At 47.0% G+C, this 21,652-nt stretch overlaps 1 protein-coding gene across 1 annotated transcript; it reads right to left on the bottom strand.

The window, feature by feature from the left end:
- Positions 1-1,170: 1,170 nt before the first annotated feature.
- Positions 1,171-21,302, bottom strand: LOC120617491 (dimethylaniline monooxygenase [N-oxide-forming] 1-like). Its single transcript, XM_039881116.1, is given in 9 exon segments — positions 1,171-1,629; positions 3,109-3,181; positions 3,675-4,030; positions 5,008-5,165; positions 9,554-9,696; positions 11,514-11,676; positions 12,374-12,562; positions 20,866-21,007; positions 21,292-21,302. Coding segments are annotated over 9 exon segments (1,593 nt in total). The 3' UTR covers positions 1,171-1,271.
- Between the last annotated feature and the right edge of the window lie 350 nt (positions 21,303-21,652).

A 21,652-nucleotide genomic window follows, 5' to 3' on the forward strand; every position in this document is an offset into this window, starting at 1 on the left:
AATGAACACAGTCTAAAGATTTTTAAACTTGTTATTAAAGAGGAAATTGGTAAGGTGATACCACCAGTTCAAAGGAAGCAGACATTTATAGATCAGGGATGTTGATAGGAATATGCAAACGGAGGCAAAACTAGTGTTTTCCACAGTGGGCAATAGAAGCCAACCAAACCTCTATTGGATATAATTTACATGTGTACAGACAAGAATTATTTTGCATTGCTTTTAATTGTCTATAATTAACAGAGTTTTAAAATAGCTCTCCTAGACTCAAAATCAGATAACCACCAAGGGCATGCTCTAGATAGTGCTCTATCTATCTATCTATCTATCTATCTATCTATTCATTCATTTGACTGTGAAAGTAGGAAACAAATATTTATCAAGTGCCGTTTATTTTTAACAGTGCAATCTGTGTAATTATGTATTGAAATATGTCTCTTTTCTCCTATGGACGGTATGGAGGATGATATTGGAGAATGAGTCGGGGCGGGGGGGTGGCTTTTGGGGAAGATAAAGAGGTTAATTTGGTACGCATTGCATTTGAGAAGCCCATGAGATATTCTGTTGGGACTGTCCAGTGAGGGGCTGGGTCTGTGACTCAAAAAAAATAAAGCAAGCAATGAAACATGCAGCCTGCTTACATAATGACAGTAATAAGAGCTATTAGTAAACACCTACTGGGATTTAGGTTAAGCATTTTGTATAGATCTCACCATTTAATCCTTATAACACCCTTATGAAGTCAGATGTATTATAACTCCTGTGTTAGGGGAAGGAGAACTGAAGCCGAGAAGTAAATGACTTGCTCCGGCTCGTACAGCCATTAGGTGGCAGGGCTTCCCACACCGGGCTCAGCTCTCTGAGGGTGCTGATACATAAAGGGATAAGACGCCTTCACTTCCATCTGGCCTTGCAGGGGGTACTCTTTGTACACACTAAAAAGAATTTCTCAAAATGTCGAATTACTGCTGGAGATGAAATGCTTCAGACGCCCTGATTCGAAGGCTATGTGCAAGAAGCCAAAATATGTAATGTTTCCTGTTTTACTCCATTTCCCGAACCTAACTAAGTTAATTTTTTTTTTTTTTAATGTGGGAAGAAAAAACCCATACCGTTTCCCAGTATGATTTATGGGATAATTTCAAGTCTAGGAATGAGGGCCCTTTCTTTCTACTGAGTCTGTTCTATATATACTACGGCTGTAGGGTAGGTCTAGCATGGTCACAGTCAGGGTCAGAGGGGAAGAGGGAGGGGTCAATGGGGGGAAGGATTCATGTGGAGACTCGGAAGCGGCGCATGTCAAGGAAGGGACTGGCCACAGCCCAGGCACATGGACAGAGAGGCGGAGCGACACGCTCACGGGCAGAGTGAGAAAGGGAGAGAGGCACACAGGTACCTTTCCCGGAGTAAGATCCTTGTGATGCGACTTTTGTGACACCGCTATTAAGACTCTTGGAGTCATTTGAACATTGGCAAGCAACGGGCTTAAATGGAGGCATCCAGAGCCCCAGGCGAGGATCCGTCAGGAGCATGGAGAACAGGTTGGGTTTTGCGTTGATATAGGTCAGAAGTTCATCTATGTATGGGATATAATCTACTTCTAAAGCTTTGCAGTAACACAAGCCAAACCTTTATAAAAGGAAGATTGGGCATAAAGGGGGAGAGAAAAAGATAAAAATAATGATAACTTTAGAACAAGTAAAAGTGCCAAAAGTAAACAAGAATGCTGCGAAATTTCGAATGGTTTCTGCAGCCTTCCCTCCACGCCCATATCTGTCTACCGGTCTCACCGTATTATTTAAATACGAGACGAGTCCCCTGGAAAGATACTCTACGCATATGATGCGCCAAACACCCTCGATGCCTCTCATATTACTTTAGTTCTTTTGTGAAATGATCAGCAATCTCTAGAAAAAAATATATTTCACATAATTTTGCGATTCCTACATCTTTCTAAAACTCAATTATTGTTATATTTTTATAATAGAAAAAAACCACAAAAATCAATAGGGTGAATTCCCCGTAATGCTGGTATTAGTCCTTAGACCTATGTGAAACAAAGCTTTTACAGTGTATAGCTCTAATTCACTATCTACATCATACTAGAATGCCATAATGGTGATCAAATCATATTCCAGGTTGAGGATGAAGAAGAGACACCTAAAATTCTTTTGTGGTTTTGGGATGTAGCATGAGGAAAGATCAACACCTGAAGTTTGGAAGTATATATGAATGAGAGAAGTGATAAATTCCTTAAATGCAATGATTTTAAAACTTCTTTTTGGTCCTTAGACACCTTTTTTTTTTTTTTTTAAGGCAAAATTTGTATCGAAGCCTCAAACAGATAAACAATAAAACAGATAAAACCAGAGATGTTTTAGTTGGATTGGGAGTGAGAGCTTCGGGCCCTGACTCCTTCACTGGCCAGCCCCCTTCCACTATCCCTGGCTCTTGAATGGCGGCCCAAGAGTAGAGCACAAGGGGTCAACAAACTTATTCTGCAAAGGGTGGGCCGGGGATAAATGCTTTAGGCTTCGAGGACCATATTATGGTCTCTATTTCAACTGCTCAACTCTGCAGTTGCAACTGGAGAGCAGCCACAGACAACATATAAATGAATGAGTGTGGCTGTGTTCTCATAAGACTTTATGGGCACTGGGATTTGGATTTCATATATTTTTTACACATCGCAAATTAGTCCTCTTTTTCTTCTCTTATTTCCCACAGCTACTAAAAAATGTAAAAGCCACGGGCCCTCGTTTGCCGACTCTTGTTCTAGTGCCTGGAAAAAGCAGCAGAGCTGAATAAAGGTTTGTGGAAGGAATGAATGGCAGACCCTTCTGGTGTCCGACTGGGTAAACATGACTGTTCGCCTGCCGATTATGGATAAGGTGTGGAATAGTGTGTCTGGAAGAGGAAGGTTAATTCCATTTGGTTTAGACTCCAAACTCCATGTGCGGCTGGATGACCATGTTTTTTTTTGTTTTTTGTTTTTTCCTCTATGTCTCGGGTGCTTCTTTTTTCTCCAGTGTGACTCCTCTCTCTTTGCTATTGTTTTTTTCCAGTTTCGGTTATGATTCAAAAAGGATGCACGAGAAGTTAACTTACCTACTGGGCTTCTTTTCTTTTCTTGCATTAACTTCCGCTATCATGACACTTGATGGTGGTAACTTATTTATACCTATAAAACAAACAAAAAATGCGATTTAACTTGAGGTGCTTCCTTAGTGGTTGAAGATGCTTTACTGCTGGTCACCTTTTTATTTCTAGTACTCAGCTACTTGTCTGTTCTTCTGGCAAATATGTCAGCAGCCTAAGTAGACTGCCAGCTGAAAAGATAAGCATCTGGTCATCTTATGAACTTACTTGATATGACAGAACCTTACAACCGGTTTGCCGGAATTATGTCATTCTATTGATTGAACTTTTAAATATTAATTGAGCCAGTTGATTCAGTCAAAATAACAGGCAGGCACGGCTTATATTTTTGACCTCTGATTTATCTTTTGTGGTGGTAATGGCACAGATTCATTATGATAGTGTAATTCAAAGAACAATAGAATGAATCCTGCTCTTAAAGATTCCATTGTTTTGGATAGGAGCCAGGGAGGGTCTCAGAGTTTCCAGTATCCAAAATAACATGGCAAACTGATCACGCCTGCCCATGCTCTTATCTTTCAGGACTCGAACAGCCCACCGAGCTTGCACTTCCGAAGTGGATATGATGGAGGCCAAGGGTTTGATCAAGCCAATCACAGCCAGGGGTGGCTTTTGCAGATGGGCGGGGAAGATGTACTTGTACAAGGAGGCCTGGCCGTCTTCAACTTTCACCACCATCTCATCCAGGAACGGGAGAGCAAAGGTGTTTCCAGTGGCGAAGACAATGATGTCAATAGGCTCTTCCTTTGGGACGTTGTTAAACAGGACAGAGTTTTCCTTCACCTCCTTCACGCCTGGCTTGATGAGCGCTTTCCCGACGATGATATAGCCTGGGAGAATGTCATTTAGCACAAATTCTTTCAGTTGCGTCCTAAACAAAAACACAGGAGAGATCTGCCAGGGACTATGCAGCCAGCCCTCTGTTCTCTTCCTTCTTTCTTTATCTGGGGACTCTGGCTCGGCAGGAGATGCCAGTCTTTTTTTTTTTTCCTTCCTGAGCTTAAAAAAATTTTTTTGAATAGACTTTAACTCTTATTGCAGCTTTAGGTTAACAGCAACATTAAATTGAAAGTACAGAGATTTAGCATATATTTCCTGCCCCTTCTCACACACACACACACACACACACACACACACACACACACCTCCCACCGTGGAGGTCCCCCTCCAGAGTGGTGCATTTGTTACAATTGATGAACCTACATTGACACATCATGGTTGCAGAGCCTCAGCTTTCTGTTCCTTTTTCTCCTTCTGGGACCCCTATAATGGGTCCGTTGGCACATTTGGTTTATCCCAGAGGTCCCCTTCAACTATCTTCCTTTTTAGAAATTCCGTTTTCTTTCTGCTGCTCTGACTGGTTGATGTCCACTGGTCGGTTCCGCTGGCTGATCCACACTTCTGTGTTAGCTAATTTGCTGTTGGTTCCCTCTAACGTGCTTTTCATTTCAGTTGCTTTTCATTTGACGCCTGCCTGGTTCCTTCTTACACTTCCTTCGTTGACGTTCTCCCGGAGGTCCTTTACTCCACTCTCGAGGGCTGTGAGCATGCTTACTCGTGGTCCTGTGAATTCTTTACCCAGTAAATTACTTATTTCTGTTTCCTTAGGGTTCTCCCTACCCCCAGGAATTTTTCTTGATTCTTTATTTACGAGATAGTCCTCTGTCTTTTCATTGTGTTTGACTTCCCACGTTCGTTCATGTGAGTTAGAGAAAACAGCTGTCTCTCTCCATCTTGGAAGACTGGCCTTAGGTGGAAGCGGCACTTGCATAGGCTGCGTGCCCGGGACCACCCAGCAGGAGGTGAGCAGGTGCTGAAGGCCCGGACCCGGACCCGGCACCCGCCTACTCAGTGGGGGGTAGCTCCGGGTGGGGCACCAGGTGCCCTGCTGCTGATCCTGCTTTCTCCCCGTTGTGGAGGCAAAAAGCCTCCGGTGATGTAGCAGGGGACCCCTGAGGTGACCGCAGGTAGGCCAAAGGTCGGGAACAGAGCCCCTGTGGGCCCCACTGCGGGAGGACAGAATGACACTCATGGCGTCCTGGCCCGAGGGCTCCCGCCCTTTCCCAGCCTTCTCTGCGCCCCCCTAGTCCTTGCAGGAAGCGCGGGGCGGGGGCGGGGCGCGCCCTCGGCGTCCTGGGGGAGCCGCATGTGCAGGCGCCGTGGGCACCGCGCTTGCGCACTGGCCCGCGGCGGGAAAGGCCGCGCCGCGGGGTCGCCTGCTGCTTCGCGCGCTCCCTTCGGTCGAGGCTTCCGGGCCAGGAACTGGGACCCTCTGCGCGTGTCCTGCAAGGAGGTCAGAGTCCCCGGGAGGGCGGACCCGCTGCGCGCGTCCCGCAGGGAGGCCAGCACCCGCGTGGGGCTCCCGCCGCCCCGCGGAGGCGGAGGGGACCGAGAGTGGCGCGCAGCCCCTCCAGCGGCGGGTGTCCGGCCTTTCGTCAGGCCGCGGTCCGTCCACGCAGCGCCGGGCCGTGTCGCCGGTGCGACCGCGCCCCACGGCGGGGCTGTTTGCAGCCGGTCACCGGCACGGGCACAGGTCCTGGCCTCCGCAGGTCTGCCCAGGTGCGGGTCTTGGGAGCCGGTGCCTCTGTGTGGGCGGGACTCGCCTGTGGCCCAGAAAGGGGATGACACGCGCTCACCCTTTACTAGAGTTTGGGAGCCCGAGGAGACGGGGGTCCCAGCGCCCTGTCCTGGTCCCCGTGCCGGATGTCAGCCCTCGGCCCTCACGGTCACTTTGGAGGGACCCGAAAGCCGAAGTGCCGCGCAGGGAGCCCTCAGGACTGGCACGTCTGCTGTCGGCTGGCACCATGTGAGGGAGACGGGGCAGGTGCTTCGAGGGATGAGGGTGGAATGATCGTTTTCTGGCCATGCCTTTGGAATCGCTGACAAACGCTTTGTGGGGTGCTTTTAAATAAGTCGAGCCGTTTTGGGGCTCATGGCGAATCCGCAGCGGAGACAGGGTCCTGAGTGGGAGGAGCGCTGCCTGTGTTTCACAGAGCTTGGGAAAGTGAGGAGGTCATTTGGTCCCTCTGGGCTTTGTTTTCTTCACCTGTCGATTAGGGATACTGACACTTGCCATCCTTAGGTCGTCGGGTAGGATGAAGCGCAGGTGAAGTAGTATGTGTGCAAGAACTCTGGAGACCATGGCGATTTACTGAATCTGAGAGAGAAAGAAGAATAATTCCTCAGACTTCTTATAAAATGCTTTATAGTCCCGTGAGCTGCCCTGCAGGCTTGATGAAGCTTATGGAAGAAAGAGCTCTGGTGAACAGTCAAACCCCCCGAGAGGCTTGGAGGGAGGGGGTAGGAGAGGGCAGGTAAGAGAAGGGAAGGAACGGATGGAGAAAAATAGAGGGAAGGGGAGAGCCGGGGAGAGGAAGGTAGATGCGGGAAGGAGGAAGGGAGCGAGGAGAAGGAAGACGCCTATGGAGTGGGAAGGGGGCTGCGGGCCGTCGGTGGCGCCTTGGTATCACCTGGTCCCTGCGGGTCCAGAGTGAAGTCTGGAGAACAGACGGCATCTCCAGCCTGTGGTGCCACACTGATAATGGACCCTCACTGTGCAAACTTAATGAATAAGGCAGTGAAACCATTAATTCTTGTTCACGGGATAAAGTCAGGTTGTAACTCCGAGGACAGACTGAAATCAAGGTCATCTCGACAAGGTCGAGAAGGCACTGTGTTCAGAAAGATGGCGAAGGGCAACTATGAGTCGAATTCTTCCTACTCATTGAAACAAGACAGATGTGTTTCTTTTGTCTGAAAACTCGGACAAACCATTCTTTTGATTGTCGCAGCTGAAGCTTGCCAAGGTCACAGAGCTTACTTATTACTAAGTGAGCTTGGGCAAGTTCCACAAATTAAATGACACCCAAAAGTCTGCTATGCTCGAAATACATTCCTGACAAGACAGTTTTGGCTCCTCTGGCTCCTGTTTTAGAGTTATCCTTCCGAGATAATGGTTTGAATGTCCTAAGTGTTAAAATGCTTCAGGACACGTTACTGAGCACTTGTTATCTGCCAGCCTCAGTGCTAGACACCAGGGAACGAGATGGTGGCCAGCCGCAAGGAGCTTCAAGTCTCGTGTCAAAAGACAATGAACAGGTGGTTCCTACTTTGTACACTGATAATTGTGGGCAATAAGAACAGGGAATGGCAGCAATTGAAAGTTGTCTGCAGAGGTTTTCAACAGAAATCATTGTTTGAACTGATAGAAACATCTGTGAATACAATTCATTTTGGTAGATTTTTATTTTTTTGTATAGATCGACAGTTTGCGTTTATCAGCTGACTGAGTTCGTTCGCTAAGCTAATAGTTGTTTTGGTAGAAGTTGTCTGTACAACTGTTTAAAACTAAAAAAATTTAGTCAATTGATCTTCATTTTGCAAATCTAAAACAACTGATTTAACAGATGGTGTTCCCCTGCCTCGCCCCCAAACTGGGGCGTGGTGACCTGAGCTACAGTGTTAGTGTCTTTGTTGTATGTTCTGTTCGGCCTTACAAAGGAGCATATGCAATACAAGAAGTGTGGGGCCAGAACTCCGAGCATATCAATGACTTTGACATCAGAGATATTTGCACTGAATCAGTCTCTCTGTGCCATGATGTGGAATCGGATAGGACATTTTGGGAGTTATGAATTATGGTCTACGCTGAGAGAAGTTTCAGTGTTGATATAGAAATGATGGCCGTTTTCACCCTGGCGATTCTTGATCTAGTTCTTTATACTTATTTATTTGACATCTGTTTTCCCCAGGACCACAAGCTCCACAACAGCGGGGATCCTGTGTTTGTCACGTTGCTCTCCAGTGTACCCTCAGTGCCTGGCACAACATTCAGCAACTAATGTGTAGTTGTTGGGGGAATGGCTCTTGATGGGTTTGTAGCATAAATGGAAACAAAATATATACTGTAAAAGGTAATTAGCAACACTAAAAATTAAAAAGGGCCAGCTGAGGAGTGTAAATGACGATTACTTAAATTCTTACTAGGGAGAGATCCCTTTGTGTTGGGGGCAGATAGCTGAGAACGTACATGTAAATTGCAATAAAAAAGAAAAGGGCGTTGCAGAAGGGAAGGCGTGGTGTGAGCGAAGGGGGAAACGGAGGCACAGAGGTTGGAAAGGGCTCAGAGTACACCTGTCAGGCTGCAGGTGATGATCGAGCAGGAAAGTAGTGAGGGACGAAATTAGATTTGGAGCAGATCTAAATCTAATTTAGATCTTATAATGCAGAGCTAATCCATCTGTCGTTTATTATTGTTTGTTTGTTTGTTTGTTTTTTTAGGTAAGGGGAGTTTTTAGAAGGTTTTTGTCAACAGGAGAATGCCATAACGAGAGCAGATTTCAGAGGATTTCTTTGTTGGTGGTTGGACGTAGGATGGATTGTCATGTGGGGGAGGACGGACTGGGGATGGGATGCAGGGTAGAATTAGAGACAGGGGCTTTGAATTAAAGGGACCTGGATCTGAAAACTGACTCTCCCCCACTGCTAGTGGTATGACCCTAGGCAGGTTCCTGAACTTCTCTAAAGCCCAGTTTCTCCATCTGTAGTCAGGGCACTAACAGCACCTGCTTCGGTGGCCTGTCCTGACAACTGGTCGAGGTAACGCAGTAAAGCATTTAGCGAAGCACTTGGCACAGAATAAGCCCCAATACATATTGACTTCTTCTACAATTATGACTAGAAGGATAAGGCGACAGCCTTAGTCTGAGATGGTTCGGATCTGACGGCGGTGGTGGCAATTAATAAGGAAAAGAGGGAGCAAATGGGAGAGCTTAGCAAGGAGGAGGTTAGCGTTTTCTGACCTGTGGAATTGGGCAAAAGACTGATGTCTCCAGGAGCTCTCACTGGATGACTGGGAGAAAACAAAAATGAGAAGTCCGAGAAGTAGGTTTTCGAGGAATGACGACACCCGGAATTTACAGCAAAATTTATAAACGTTTAGAAAAAATACTTAAAAAATCTCTTCATATATGCGTTTTAGGCATTTTTATTCCTCTCATCATTTACCATGGTGTCCAACACTGTTTGCCTGAGGTATGTGTCTTACGGTTAAGCTCTTCATTAAATACCATCAAAAGTGGTACCTTCTTGGCAGGTACAAAATAGTCATGGGATGCAAAGTATGGCATAGGAAATATAGTCGATAATATTGTAATTACTATGTATAGTGACAGGTGGGTACTAGACTTATGGGGGGGGATCGCCTTGTAAGTTACGTAAATGTCTAATCACTATGCTGTACACCTGAAACTAATATAATATTGAATGTCAACTGTAATTGAAAAAAAACTTTTAAAATTATTGGGTTAAAAAGCAATCATAATGGAAATCAGAAACCATTTAAAACTGAAAAAATAAAACTTTATATATATGTAGGTTAAAAAAAGAATGGCACCTGCTTTGCCACATGGCTGGCCTCCACAGCAATGTCTGTGCCAGAATTTCCGAGTCCGATCACGAGAACTCTCTTGTCCTTAAATATATCTGGATGTTTATACTGTCAGCTGTGAAAGTACTGCCCTTTAAAGGTTTTTATACCTATAGAAAAAATAAGAAGTCAAATAGATAATTCACAGGATCAGTGAATGAAACATTAAGTATTGTTCAGTTAATAACGTCCTTTTGGCAGATGTTTGGGGTTGTTTGTAATAGCAGGGCTCAATTTAAAGAAAATTTAATCTATGAATACATGACTTTATAAGATACAGAAATTAGTGAGTGACTATTTCACTAGATAGGCCTCTAGTTTTATTGGCTAGATGATTAACTACGAAATTGAAATATTATGGTATAAAGACCTATTAAGAAAAGTCATTGCCATTTAAAGGTTGATAGGAATCAAGGGACAGTAATATCTTATATATTAATATTTGTTTTTTGTCGAGCTTTTCACAAGCAAGGAAAAATAGCCCCTCAACTTATAGGTAAAAAACCAAAGGCTTAGAAAGGTTAAGGAGGAGGCCCAAGATTATTTAGCTTATTAATTGCATAGCCTAGAATCTATATCTCATGGGTCCCCAGCTCATCCTATTCAAACCGAGTACATTGGCTCAGTCGCTTTCAGTGTATGCTTTGTCTTAATCTGACCTGACTTGAGTGATAACCTGCGGGACAGATCCAGGACCCTTGGAGGTACATGAGCTTGTTGTAAAATGAGTATAAGCATATAGTCAGGTTATACATAGACTGTGATTCCTCGACTAGACGCCTCTAAAACCCCATCCTCCCATGCAGGCTACATGGTGTCTTATTCTCCTCTATATTCTTAGCGCCTCATGCAATATACCGTAGGTGCTAAATAAATGCCATGTGCTCTCTATGCCATGGAACTTTCTGGATTCTTGGAGTGACCCCATACCAGGCACTCCTTCCTGGGAGTTTGGAGTAGCTCGCCGCCCAGGAATTTTCTCCGTGGGCGATGGCGGACGAAGGATTGGGTTGTGTCGTGGATGGTGAGAGGTCACTGTTGGACATGCTCAAGCAGAGGCGGCTGAGCCTCTCGGGCGTTGGAGAAGGGTTTCCTGCATGGGGATGAAGACCTAACTCGATGCTTTCCTTCAGCGATTCCGTTCTAGGGCAGTTTTCAGGATATGCTTTACCTCAACGCGACCCAATTTGAGTAACCTCTGGCAGCAGACCAAAGACCATTGGAAGTACTTGAGTTTATTGGAAGATAAGCCTTGGGATCACCACGGGTCGTATCTAGAGAAATGTTTCCTAAAGTTTTAACTTTTTGAATCCTTTACTACAGATGAAATAACCCAAACCATTGCATTCTCTATTCCCTCTGAATTGTAATCCAATCGATAGTCGATATAGATTTACACGAATCATGTTTGCAAAAGACAGAGAAACTGAGACCCAAACATGTCTTACCTTGCCTCCCAAGACTTATCTCCCTGCTGACTAGTGACTCAGCTCCATACACCTCTGATCTAGTTAATTGCTGTGACTCATATTAGAAAACTGAAAAACATCAAGTTGCTTTTCCTTTATTCACTGATGGATCTTTGTGGCATCTAACTCAACTATGTCAATGTGCTTAGGTCACCAACCTGTCTAAGAGTCCCGTGTCTTGAAAGACTTTCTGAGTGCTTCGGTCACTCAAGGAGCGACATTGAACCTCAGCGAAGCATAAAACTGCTTGTTAGTTATTTACCCTACTCTTTGGAACTCACAGGTTGTTTGGAACATCTGAAAGCCAAAAACTGGCCAGGAAGTGGCTGGTTAAGGAAAACAGCCCCGTAACCTAACAACTTTAACTGTGTAATGGAAAAACCGTAGGAATTCAATCTCACGCCAATCAGTATGGCTCCCATGAGACACATTAAGGTTCGCTGTAGAAAATTCTGTACCTGGAAAGGAGTCCAGTGGCAGATGTGGGTCAGTCAGAAAACCAGTGCAGACCATGACAGCGTCAAAGGTGGCGGACTCTTGCTTCCCTTCACGCAGGGTGACAACCTCCCATTGGCCGGTGACGGTAAAATCTGGGCGTTTTGTTACACTGCAGACTTTAGTCTGAAAAAAGAATCATAGATGTCGTGATTCATGGTTGTCAAGGTTCCAATAAAGGCTTGCTGGCCGATGTGCCAGTGGACAGTCAAACATGCCGGAGCACACACTAAACATAAACATAACCCTAGAGATCGAATTGGGCTGCCCCTGGCTACCACTGAGCTATTCTCTCCTTCTGTGAGCTCGGTCTTTTCGATTCCGTATTTAAGTCAGATCATGTAGTATTTGTCTTTCTCCGTCTGACTAATTTCACTTAGCAAAATGCCCTCGAGGTCCATTCGTGTTGAGAAAAGAGGTCCCTCAAATAGTGAGGTTCTCTCGTGCATGGGCCATTGCGCACGTCCATTCTTATCAAAGGACGGAGTCCTCAGGGGCCGGTGGGAGCTCTCAGTGTCCCTATGTGCAGGTAATTGGCCCAAGCTGAAAATGTGGTTTGGCATTTTTTAGGCCCCTTAGGATTTAACTATTGCAAATTAAAATTTTATGCATGGGAATCCTTACACAAAGTAACCACTTGCAACTCAAGATTTACTTGGGGTGGGTGGGGTTAAGTACAAGGAGTAAAGAACTCCAGCCCAGGGTCATCGGTCTTGCCAATTTATTTTCTCATCTGTGGAGCCCAAAGCTAGGCTACAGAGAGATCATAAAAAATAGGTGAACAAAATATTTCTTGACTACTAACTGATGTTTGGTATCTTACCTTGAATTGAATGCATTTCAGAAGGTCGAACCGGTTTGCATACATTCTGAGATATTCCAGGAATAGAGAATTTGGCATGTAGTTTGGATAATCTTCTGGGAATGGAAATTCTGAGTAGCAAGTCATCTCCTTGCAGCTGTTGGAAACCACAGACTTGTAAAGGCTGGGTCTGCCTTCTTCGACATATTCCTGTACAAACAGTGCAGGCACATGAGTGTGGATATGTGTGTGCAGATGCACACACACGAATGCATGTTCATTTTTAGATGTTTCAAACATTGACCAAGATTGAGGTGATCCCGATGACATATGCTCACCGTCACCCTTGTAGTGGGATTTGCTGTCTTCACTTGAGAGATGATGGCCATTGGACCCCACTATGAATTTCATGATCAGAATTACAGTTTCATTTACTATGTGCTAACAAGTAAACCTAGGATAAACTCACCTGTCCAGATTCACACAGCATCATAACAAATATAGGGGAACTTGGAAATAGACCAGAGCCAGGAGCTACGTATCTGGATGCTGGGCTATTCCTAGTTGCTTCGGTTTCATGGGGTCTTGTTGAAAGGATAATGGAGAAGGGGAGGTGGCGGGGTTCAGATTATGAAGGATTTTGTATCTAAAGTTAAAGAATTTGAATTTTATAAGAAGGTTATGGCAGTCTTCCTAACGTTTTGACGTAGAAGTGATTAAATTTTGGAAAGAGAATTCCGGTTCTACGAAAGATGAATTAGAAGGATCTGGAAAGGAAAGCAAGGAGGCTAGTTAAGAGCTCGAGACACAAATCCACCCAGTTGCTGATGAGGGCCTGAGCAGAGGTGATGGCAGTTGAAATCCAGAGAGGTGGGAGTTGGTAGGTGGCAGTAGGTACAACACATAGGACTGTGGAACTAATTGGATTTAATGCTTGGGAGAGGAAGCAAGTCGAGGGTTTCCAGATTCAGCAGCTGTCTGCATCGTGAAGCACTCATCAATTCCGACCCCTGCTGGTGACTGGAATCACTAGCAAATATCATCACCATCTCAGACGACTACCACAGGTTGAGTAATAAGCAGTTTAGTAGTGTCTTTAGTATATACATTGCCTGTTTTTTGGATTGTTCTGATTTCAATGGGAAGGTCATTGGTATTTTAATAGTATTTACCATCTTGGAAATGTATAGCTCTTTTTTTCTTATGAAACAAAAAAAAATATATATATTTTTTTGCATGTGGAAAGTATATCAATCACAGCGCATAAGATTATAAACATATCTTTGTGGTTTAAACTCATGTTACTGCTCTCAGCTGGTGAGATCACCTCATCTTGCTAATCTGTGGCCCATATCCGACAGTCTCATTTATCTAGAATAAATGTAGAAAATTGGACTCTAAAAGGCTTGAGAAAGATGCCTGTTTAAATCCTGATCTTATACTCCACAGGAAGACCTAAACCAGTATGACTCAAAGCTGTAGGTGCAGGGCTGCCCTGACACGAACTGTTTATTAGCAGTCTGTGACAAGTAAGCACAGAAATTGAGAACCAGCATCTAGAAATCCTTAGAGTAGTAATGTGACATTGCTCAATATTCGAGTACATGGACTCCTTTGTTGAATGGGACACAGATCAGTCTGGGGTTTGTCTAACTCGCATGATGAGCTGTGTAGGAGCCAAACTGTGTATTAGTTGTGCGGCAGGACTATGTGAGAGTGTGTGATGTTTTAAGGTTAGTTTGCAAACTGTTTTCCAAAAGTGCATAAAATCTATAATTATTTCCTCTCATTGAAAGATAATTTATGTTTAATTATAACGTTACAGAATAAATGATCAGAATTGGTTACTGATAAAGGATTGATGATGAATTCGAAAAATACAGCGCTCCTTGCTTTGTTTTGGATAGCAGTTAAAAAAACGAATGTCTTGAGCTTGCTGAGATTGCTTTAAAAGCTCTTCCAGTCCACTCAGCATACCTCTGTGCACCTCGCTTCTCTGTTATGTGTGCTATCAAACAAAACTTAGAAACAGTTTAGATATACATTATCCCTTATGAGGAGAGTCAACCATCCAGTCCGGATTAGATAAATTGACCAGAAAGAAGCAAGCTTAATTATCACATTGAAAACCTTAAATATTAATATGTACAATGCCCATTGAAAGCATGCCTACAGGTGTTTAATATGGAGAACTGCTATTTCACACGTAATGTTTTGTTTGACAAAAAGTTGCAAGTGTAATAGTGATTCTCTGTATTAATTGCCTAGATATACACTTTTAAAGAACAATGTATCCACTTTTTGGAATTGTTTTATTTCTATGTTTGTTTAATGACTTTTTTTTCTAATTTACTTTACATCTTTCGACTCCATACAGATTTTGGTTTTATATTTTGTCATTTGTCCGTGTCTCATTTTCATTTTTCTCATAGTTCGTTTTTGTCATATTTGTAAAACATACTTGATTGGAAATGAAAGAAACACTGATTTGCCTCCAGTGTGAGAAGCACAGCTCTCTGGATCAGAAGATCTTAATCTTGTTAAGTAGGAATCGGCTGGGAAGCTTGTTAACATGTAGGTGCTGATTCCAGATGTGTGGGTGGGCCCGAGAGCCCGCGATTCCAGCAAGCTCCTACACAGATGCTGCTGGTCCGTGGACCATGCTCTGAGCAACAAGGCATCAGAGCATTCCTGCCCAACGGGACATGATGGAGGTCACAGAGGCACTTTAAACTCTTCCAGCAGACACATTTAAAAAAAAAAAAAAGGTAAAAAGAGACAGGTGAAATTAATTTCAATACTATATCTTACTATATTAACTATAATACTATATTAATTCGATATATCCCGAATGTTATAAATTTCAACATGTAACCAATATACGAATTATTAATGAAGTATCTTACATTCTTTTTCTCATACCAGGTCTTCCAAATTCAGTGTGTATTTTACACATCACAATTCAAATGCTGAATTTTCATTGGAAAAAGTGGGTTCACTTACGTAAATTGTGAACAGATATACCTCAGTGTTCTTCGATAGCTGAATGAAGTATTAAAATTAAAATTAAATGAAATAAAACGTTCCATTTCTTAGCTGTATCACCTACATTCCACAGTTACACGTGGCTAAGTGTGATATGAATGAAAAAAGGCTATGCAATAAACCTGACGAGCTCGGTCCCCAAAAGTAACCATGCAGGATGGTCTCATCGCACATTCCGAACTGGGCAGGTCACAGCGGGTAGTCACATTCCAGGCCCATCAATCTTTACCTTAGCAAAGGTCAGTCTTTACCTTAAATGAGCTCTGTTCATCGTTCTTATGCATCTGGGAGAACAAGTCAGAGTAATTTTCCTTTTCTACCCCTCGAAGGCACACCTGCTGGCGCCAGAGCACAAGGCCACAGAACCCCTTGTTATCTCGTTCCCCTTTTCCCGTCTCTAAGTGCTGTACGTGTGAATTATTCATTATCTCGCACCCTCCATTGTAACCAACGTCTGTCTCTCTCCATCTCGCCTTCTATCCAACCCTCGCGATCTCCCCGCTTTGCCTTCTCCGACCTCCCTAACCTACCACCAGCGGATTTCACGAACCCTCCTTCCGTCTCCTTCTTTGATGCTAGTGAATTAAACAAGCTGCAAAACCACCATCCTCCAGAGCATTTCCTCAGTCCACTGAGATTTTGCTTCCTGGCAATTGTCATCAGTCAGGGTGAAATAAACATAAAAATTCTCTACAAGTTTGGACGTTTCTTACATTAACAGTCACTTTATGGAATAGCAGAGCTTTCGAACGTCTTTAAACCTGAAGCCAGCATTAGAACTAAAGTTCACGTTGGTTTGCTTTCACGAAAAGCGATCGAGTTTCCTCTGGGTTATAGGAAAAAAGAGGAAAGGAGCAGCTGTGAAGAGCTGTGATATTGAGAAGTGAGAGCAAACGGCCAGGGAAGAAGCTATAGTGCTGTGAAACAGCAACCTTCACAGCTGAAAGCTCTTCGAAACGAAAGGGTTTATTGAGCCATACGGCAACCTGAGAAGGATCAGCTCCTGGGGCGTGCAATCTAAACCACCAGCAGCAGGGCCGGGTGGAGAAGACAGCGTGTCCCCATCCGGGAATGACCGGGCTGCCTTATGCCAAGGAGTTTGAGGAAGAAGATGTAAGTCGTTTTGAAAGCGTTCGCACTGGCTGTGGCTGAAGGGGGTGGGGAGAGAGGAAGCGGGGCCAGTTCGGGGATGTAGGGGCGCGGTCTGTGAGGGAGCAGCGCCTGCTGTGCGGGGCTGGTGGCGGGCGACGGGCTGTAAGGTTCGCGTGCCAGCGAGTAGAGACGTCTGCCTGTTCTTTTTAGATGCTCGCAGGAAAAGCTCCCTGGAAGTTAATGCGGTTTCGGCATGCATTCAGGAATGTTATCAGTCTTTCGCTGGTTTTGTCCTGTGGCTGTTAGCTGATTAATCTTCCCAGTTTCACCCGTCCGCCCTCGGACCTGCTGTGATTTAATTGCGCGCATCTCAGAATTTTTTTCTTGTCAGTATCAAGAGAAAAACATCAGTTATGAACATTTTGGGGTTGATGAGTGTATGGCTCTGACATGTGAGAGCACCCCAGTTTCTAGTTAACAATGATAAAAGGCTAAACTTGGAATATGTACTGTTTAAGGGGGTGGGGAGGGATGTACATAATACACGTTGTAAAGATTTCCATAAAATAGTTCCAAAAATTTTAGAACATTTTGTTACGGCACGTTCAAACATCAGAGAGTAACGGGGACTCATTTGAAATGCATAAGCCAGGGAACCATGTACTTCTACGGGACCTTTAAACGAATGAACCAACAAACAAAAACAGAATAAAAAAAACAACCCCAAATAACCGTTTTTGCAAAACTTTGGAAGAGAAGGGCGAAGGCAAGAAGAAGAAATCTTCCAGGCAACACCGAAGCCCGCCGTGATACAATGTGTCGTGGATGTCGGGCAGAAACCAGCAGCTCGGAGTGGAAACCGCGCTTAGGGTGGAAGCGGGCGCTGCCTCCTCGCTCTCGACTCCCTCCTCCCACTGGTTGTTTCTCTTGGGAAAACCCAGGGTCTGGGGCATTTAGGACGTAAACAGAGCGCACGGGTGACGGCAGATCTTGAGCCCTCCTCCCCTCCAGTGTTCGCTTCAGGGGCTAACCTGCCCCAGGCCCCGTGGGGACCCTGGCTGCGGGCACTCGGCACGGTCTCGGTGTGGCTCTGCCGATGGCCCTAGCACTCCTGAGTGTGGGAATCCATGGGGCTATTGTCTTGAAGGTAAAAATGAGTGGGGGTCACGCAGGGGGTGGGGTGCGGACTGTGGAGAGAGAGAAAAGAAAGACAGCGTGAATGGAGGGATGTCTGGCTTCCTGGTCCATTTTGTCCCACAGTACGATGGGAAGGTCACCATCATCCACTAGGACACTTCAGGGGACAGTCTAGGATTTGCCTGCCCTCATCCTTGAGCTGGGAAGCAGACTCATTTTCTTAACCTCTTTGTGTCTGTTTCATCAGCTATAAATAGGACTATTGATAGTGCATGTCCCCTCGGATAAACGGATGATAGCTATAATGCATTTACAGCAGGGCCGGGTAAGCTCTCAAAAACTGTTACCTGTTATTAATATTATTCTTCTACAGGCTTTGTGTCCTTCGGGGCCATGATAGGCAATGGGAGGACAGCTTTATCAGGCCAGAGGTCTCTCTTCTCATTTTCAAAACGGGAGTAAAATAGTAATAAAAGCGCCTCCCGAATAGAGAGAGACGTTCTCGCTGCGTGCGACATTCACACCTCCTGTTTCCCCGAACAGCCGTTTTCCTCGTCTTTCCCTGTTCGAGCAGCCAGCACCCATTTTACATGGCCACCTCTTCTCCCCGGAGAGACTCCGACTCCAACAGGACAGTGTCCACTTCTCAGACCTCCTCCGCGGGAGAGCTGGGCAACGCTCGGGAGGTTTGAGGAACCCCCGAGAGAGAGGGGCACCTGTCGGTAAAACAACAGGAAGTCCATAAATGTTTGTTGACTATATGGATAAAAGGAAACCCACCACGATAACTGAACTTTTGGAAATCCAGGCTTCTGCAGAAAGATCACGGGGACCAGATTTACCGAGCTGCGAGGAGAAATGGCCGAGGGACACTCTGGACTGCTCCTCCCTCATTCCTCCGTAATTTAGGGGTGACGGGTCCCACTTCCTCATTGCCCCCGCTGGGTCGAAAAAATCTGTGGTCCGCAGAGTAGGTGCTCAACACGTTGCTGAATAAACGGGAGGATGCGCGTGCAGAGAAAAAGACCTCAGTGCCCGCAAGGAAGGGTCATCCTCCAGGGAATGTGTCACAGGGCCCTGAGGGTAGAGCACAGAGCGCCTCTGCCAGGGCAGTTAGGTGTCGTGACTTCTGGAAGACGTCACTGTGCCTTGACGGGCTATTTCTCAAGGCCCCTTGCTATACCAAATCCTCTAAGAGTAAAATTAATTTTGAGTCACAGGACAATTCTTCCCACGTTCTTCAATATTGCTTTCCAGGCAAGGTCATCAACCTGTAGTGTTACTGTCCTAAGCCTCCCCTCCCTGTCAGGAGCCTGAGCGAGTCGGTTGTAGGGCAGACGCACGACACACCTCCGCCATCGCTTGACTTGTCGGTCAGAAGTACCCCGTTCCTTCTCTTTTTAAAGGTCGCCACCCCTCCCCCGCCACAGGGATGGTGGCCTTTCTTTTCCATTGTGACCCTTGCCTGTTCCCTCTTTACTTGAGGCTGTGGTAGGTGGAAGAGACCAGATTCACGGCCTCCCGAGTGTCGAATTAAGGGTGGTAGATTGCAGTCTGTATAATCTCTGGGGCAGTGGAAACGGTCCCTGTTTGTGCTCTGTTGGGTGTCTGCCATTCGCCTGCCTGTTTTTGCATTCTGGCGCCCTCTGCCCAGAGAGGCCAAAAAGGACCCCCCACCCTCGTTACACTTTTGGCTCAGCACAGCCTTTGCTAGACCATGTTTTGAGGGGTCTTTGAGCTCAGAGCCACCTCTAACCAGCCTTTTGTGGTGTGTGTGGTGTGTGCGCCTGTGGGCGTGTGTGTTTAAACGTATAGGTCTGTGACATATGTCAGGAGCATTTCGATCTGCTATCCCAAGGCCTCTGGGCTCACTTTTTGCTTTGACTGAGATGACTTTAACCCCAAACCTCTGCTCATCGCCCCTCTAATTGGGCAGCTTCAGTCCCTGCTCGGATGGATCAGGAGCGCTTCTCTGCAGCAGGCGCTGGGAAGGAGTCTGAGGCTCACCAGGGGAAGGTGTCGAGCTCGAGTAGCAAAGTCTTCAGTGGACATAGGAGGGGAGAGCATGGGTGGGGGGCCTCTGCGGGCAGACGCGTGGGAACCGCTGTGCTCTTTCACCCAGCTCCTTGGGGAGGTCGCTATGCATTGATGGTCACATTGGGTGGTCGGCCGCATTGCCAAATATATAGTTCTTTTTTGTGTGACCACGCTGGCCTAGGCGGGGGGAGCTGTGACTAAACTAGCAACCTTGGCCTCTCTGGAGCTTTTTATTATATGATTACATAATTATTAGAAAATAATTGTTCCAATTCCAAATCTCACCCTTCTACAAGAGGGATGCTCTGTCTGCCCCTAGTCCCACGGGGTCCCGGAGGCTGGATGGCTGGCCCCTTGCCCTGTCTCACGGTCCCCTCAGCTTCTCCTCGGCACATGTCGAGCTCACGGAAAGCATTCTTGTCCTCCTGAGGAGGGAAATAGGTGGTCTGGGGACATCGGATGCAGATGTTTCCTGGGCCAAGCCACAGAGCTCACAGGGTTTCGGGGGACCCCCATCAGGGCCCCGGTGATCCCCGGGGCCCCAGGCCAGTTAGATGTGGGCTCTGTAGTGCTCTCTCCTCCTGGCTCACCTCGACCCCCTACTCCAGTCCAGGCGGCGGCCCTGCTGACATTCGAGAATACGACTTTCTTTTCCTCAGGGAACAAAAAAGGCGCCGAACCCCCATTCTTGACTTCTGATTGCCCTCAGCATGGACGGGGACGGGGAACTGTCAGGAAAGCGGAGCTCGGTGCGCGCGGAGCCCGCTGCCAGGCTGCCCCTCCGAGGGAGCGGGGCTGGGCGGAGGAGCAGGTCCCAGCGGCCCCGTGTCGCCCGGGCTGCGATTCCTGCTCCGCGCTTACGCCTCGGCCCCGACCCTGCAGACTCCGGTCTCGCTTCAGACCCCTGGCCGGATCCCAGCCCCTCGCCCCGGGGTCGCGGCCTGTCCCCGGCCCACCTTCCTCTCCCGCCCTCCGCGCGCCCCACCGCCCGGCCCCGGACGCGGTCTGCGTTTGGCGGGGAGGCCGGCGCGCCTCCCACCAGGCTCGGGCTGGGCCCCGCTTCTGCGACCGATTCCAGCGGCCCTCCCGCCCGGCCCCTCCAAAGGGCGCGGGCCCCTTGTGGAAGAAACGTAACCTCTCTTAGCACCGGCCAAGCCTTTCTCTAAACAGACTCGCGACGGAATGAACGAAACCTCACTGACGGTGAATCTCCACAGCCCCCCGGGGTCGTCCGACCTCTCGAAGCAGGTGGGCTCCAGCCCCTCCTGCCGACGGCACCTGATGGGCACCAGGCCGCTGACCCCGGCTCCCCCGATCGTCACCTTCCGGGCCCTGTTCTGTCCTCTGGGGAAAATGCGGCAGAGCTTTATTTTCGTAAGTGGAGGCCGCACCCCATCCTCGGGGCTCTAGGAAGCTGGGAAAAAGATCTGGGAAGATTAAAGGCTTCGCGTGGTCGGATGGTCTGTGGCTGGGCGCTGGAGACGTGCCGGGTCCCTGGTGCAGCCCTGTGCTGGCGTGTTCCCAACCCCTCGCTTGCAACCGGTACCGAATGTCAGCACACAGTTGTCGCTGTGACTGTCCCCTGTGGCGGAGTGGCTGAAGTCGGAGCACGGTGGGCAGAGCTTTGCCTTCTGGACATTGCCGCTCCTTCCAGCTGCACTTCACGAACCCGGAGAGGGACAAGGACCACCCTGTCCAACGTGCTTTTTCATAAACACAGGAAGCTGAAGCTTGGATTGGCGTGGTGACATGACTCAAGGCCACAGGGCAGCTGGCAGAGTGGAGGTGGGACGGGGAGCGAAGACGCCGAGGCCAGCCTGGTATGGCTCCGGGACAGTCTAGTCCTTGGGGTGCTGCCGGCGCCCCACTGCACGTCCATCCCTCCCCTGTGGCCAGCGCGTGGTGGGTGGGAGAAGAGAGAGGGTGCTTCCAGCGAGGGTGTGCGGCGGAAGCGCGGGCGTGGGGAGTCACCCCTCCTGTCCCCAGCAG

The sequence above is a fragment of the Pteropus medius genome, unplaced genomic scaffold (assembly GCF_902729225.1).
Source record: "Pteropus medius unplaced genomic scaffold, Ma_sr-lr_union100, whole genome shotgun sequence".
Taxonomy (NCBI): Eukaryota; Metazoa; Chordata; class Mammalia; order Chiroptera; family Pteropodidae; genus Pteropus; species Pteropus medius.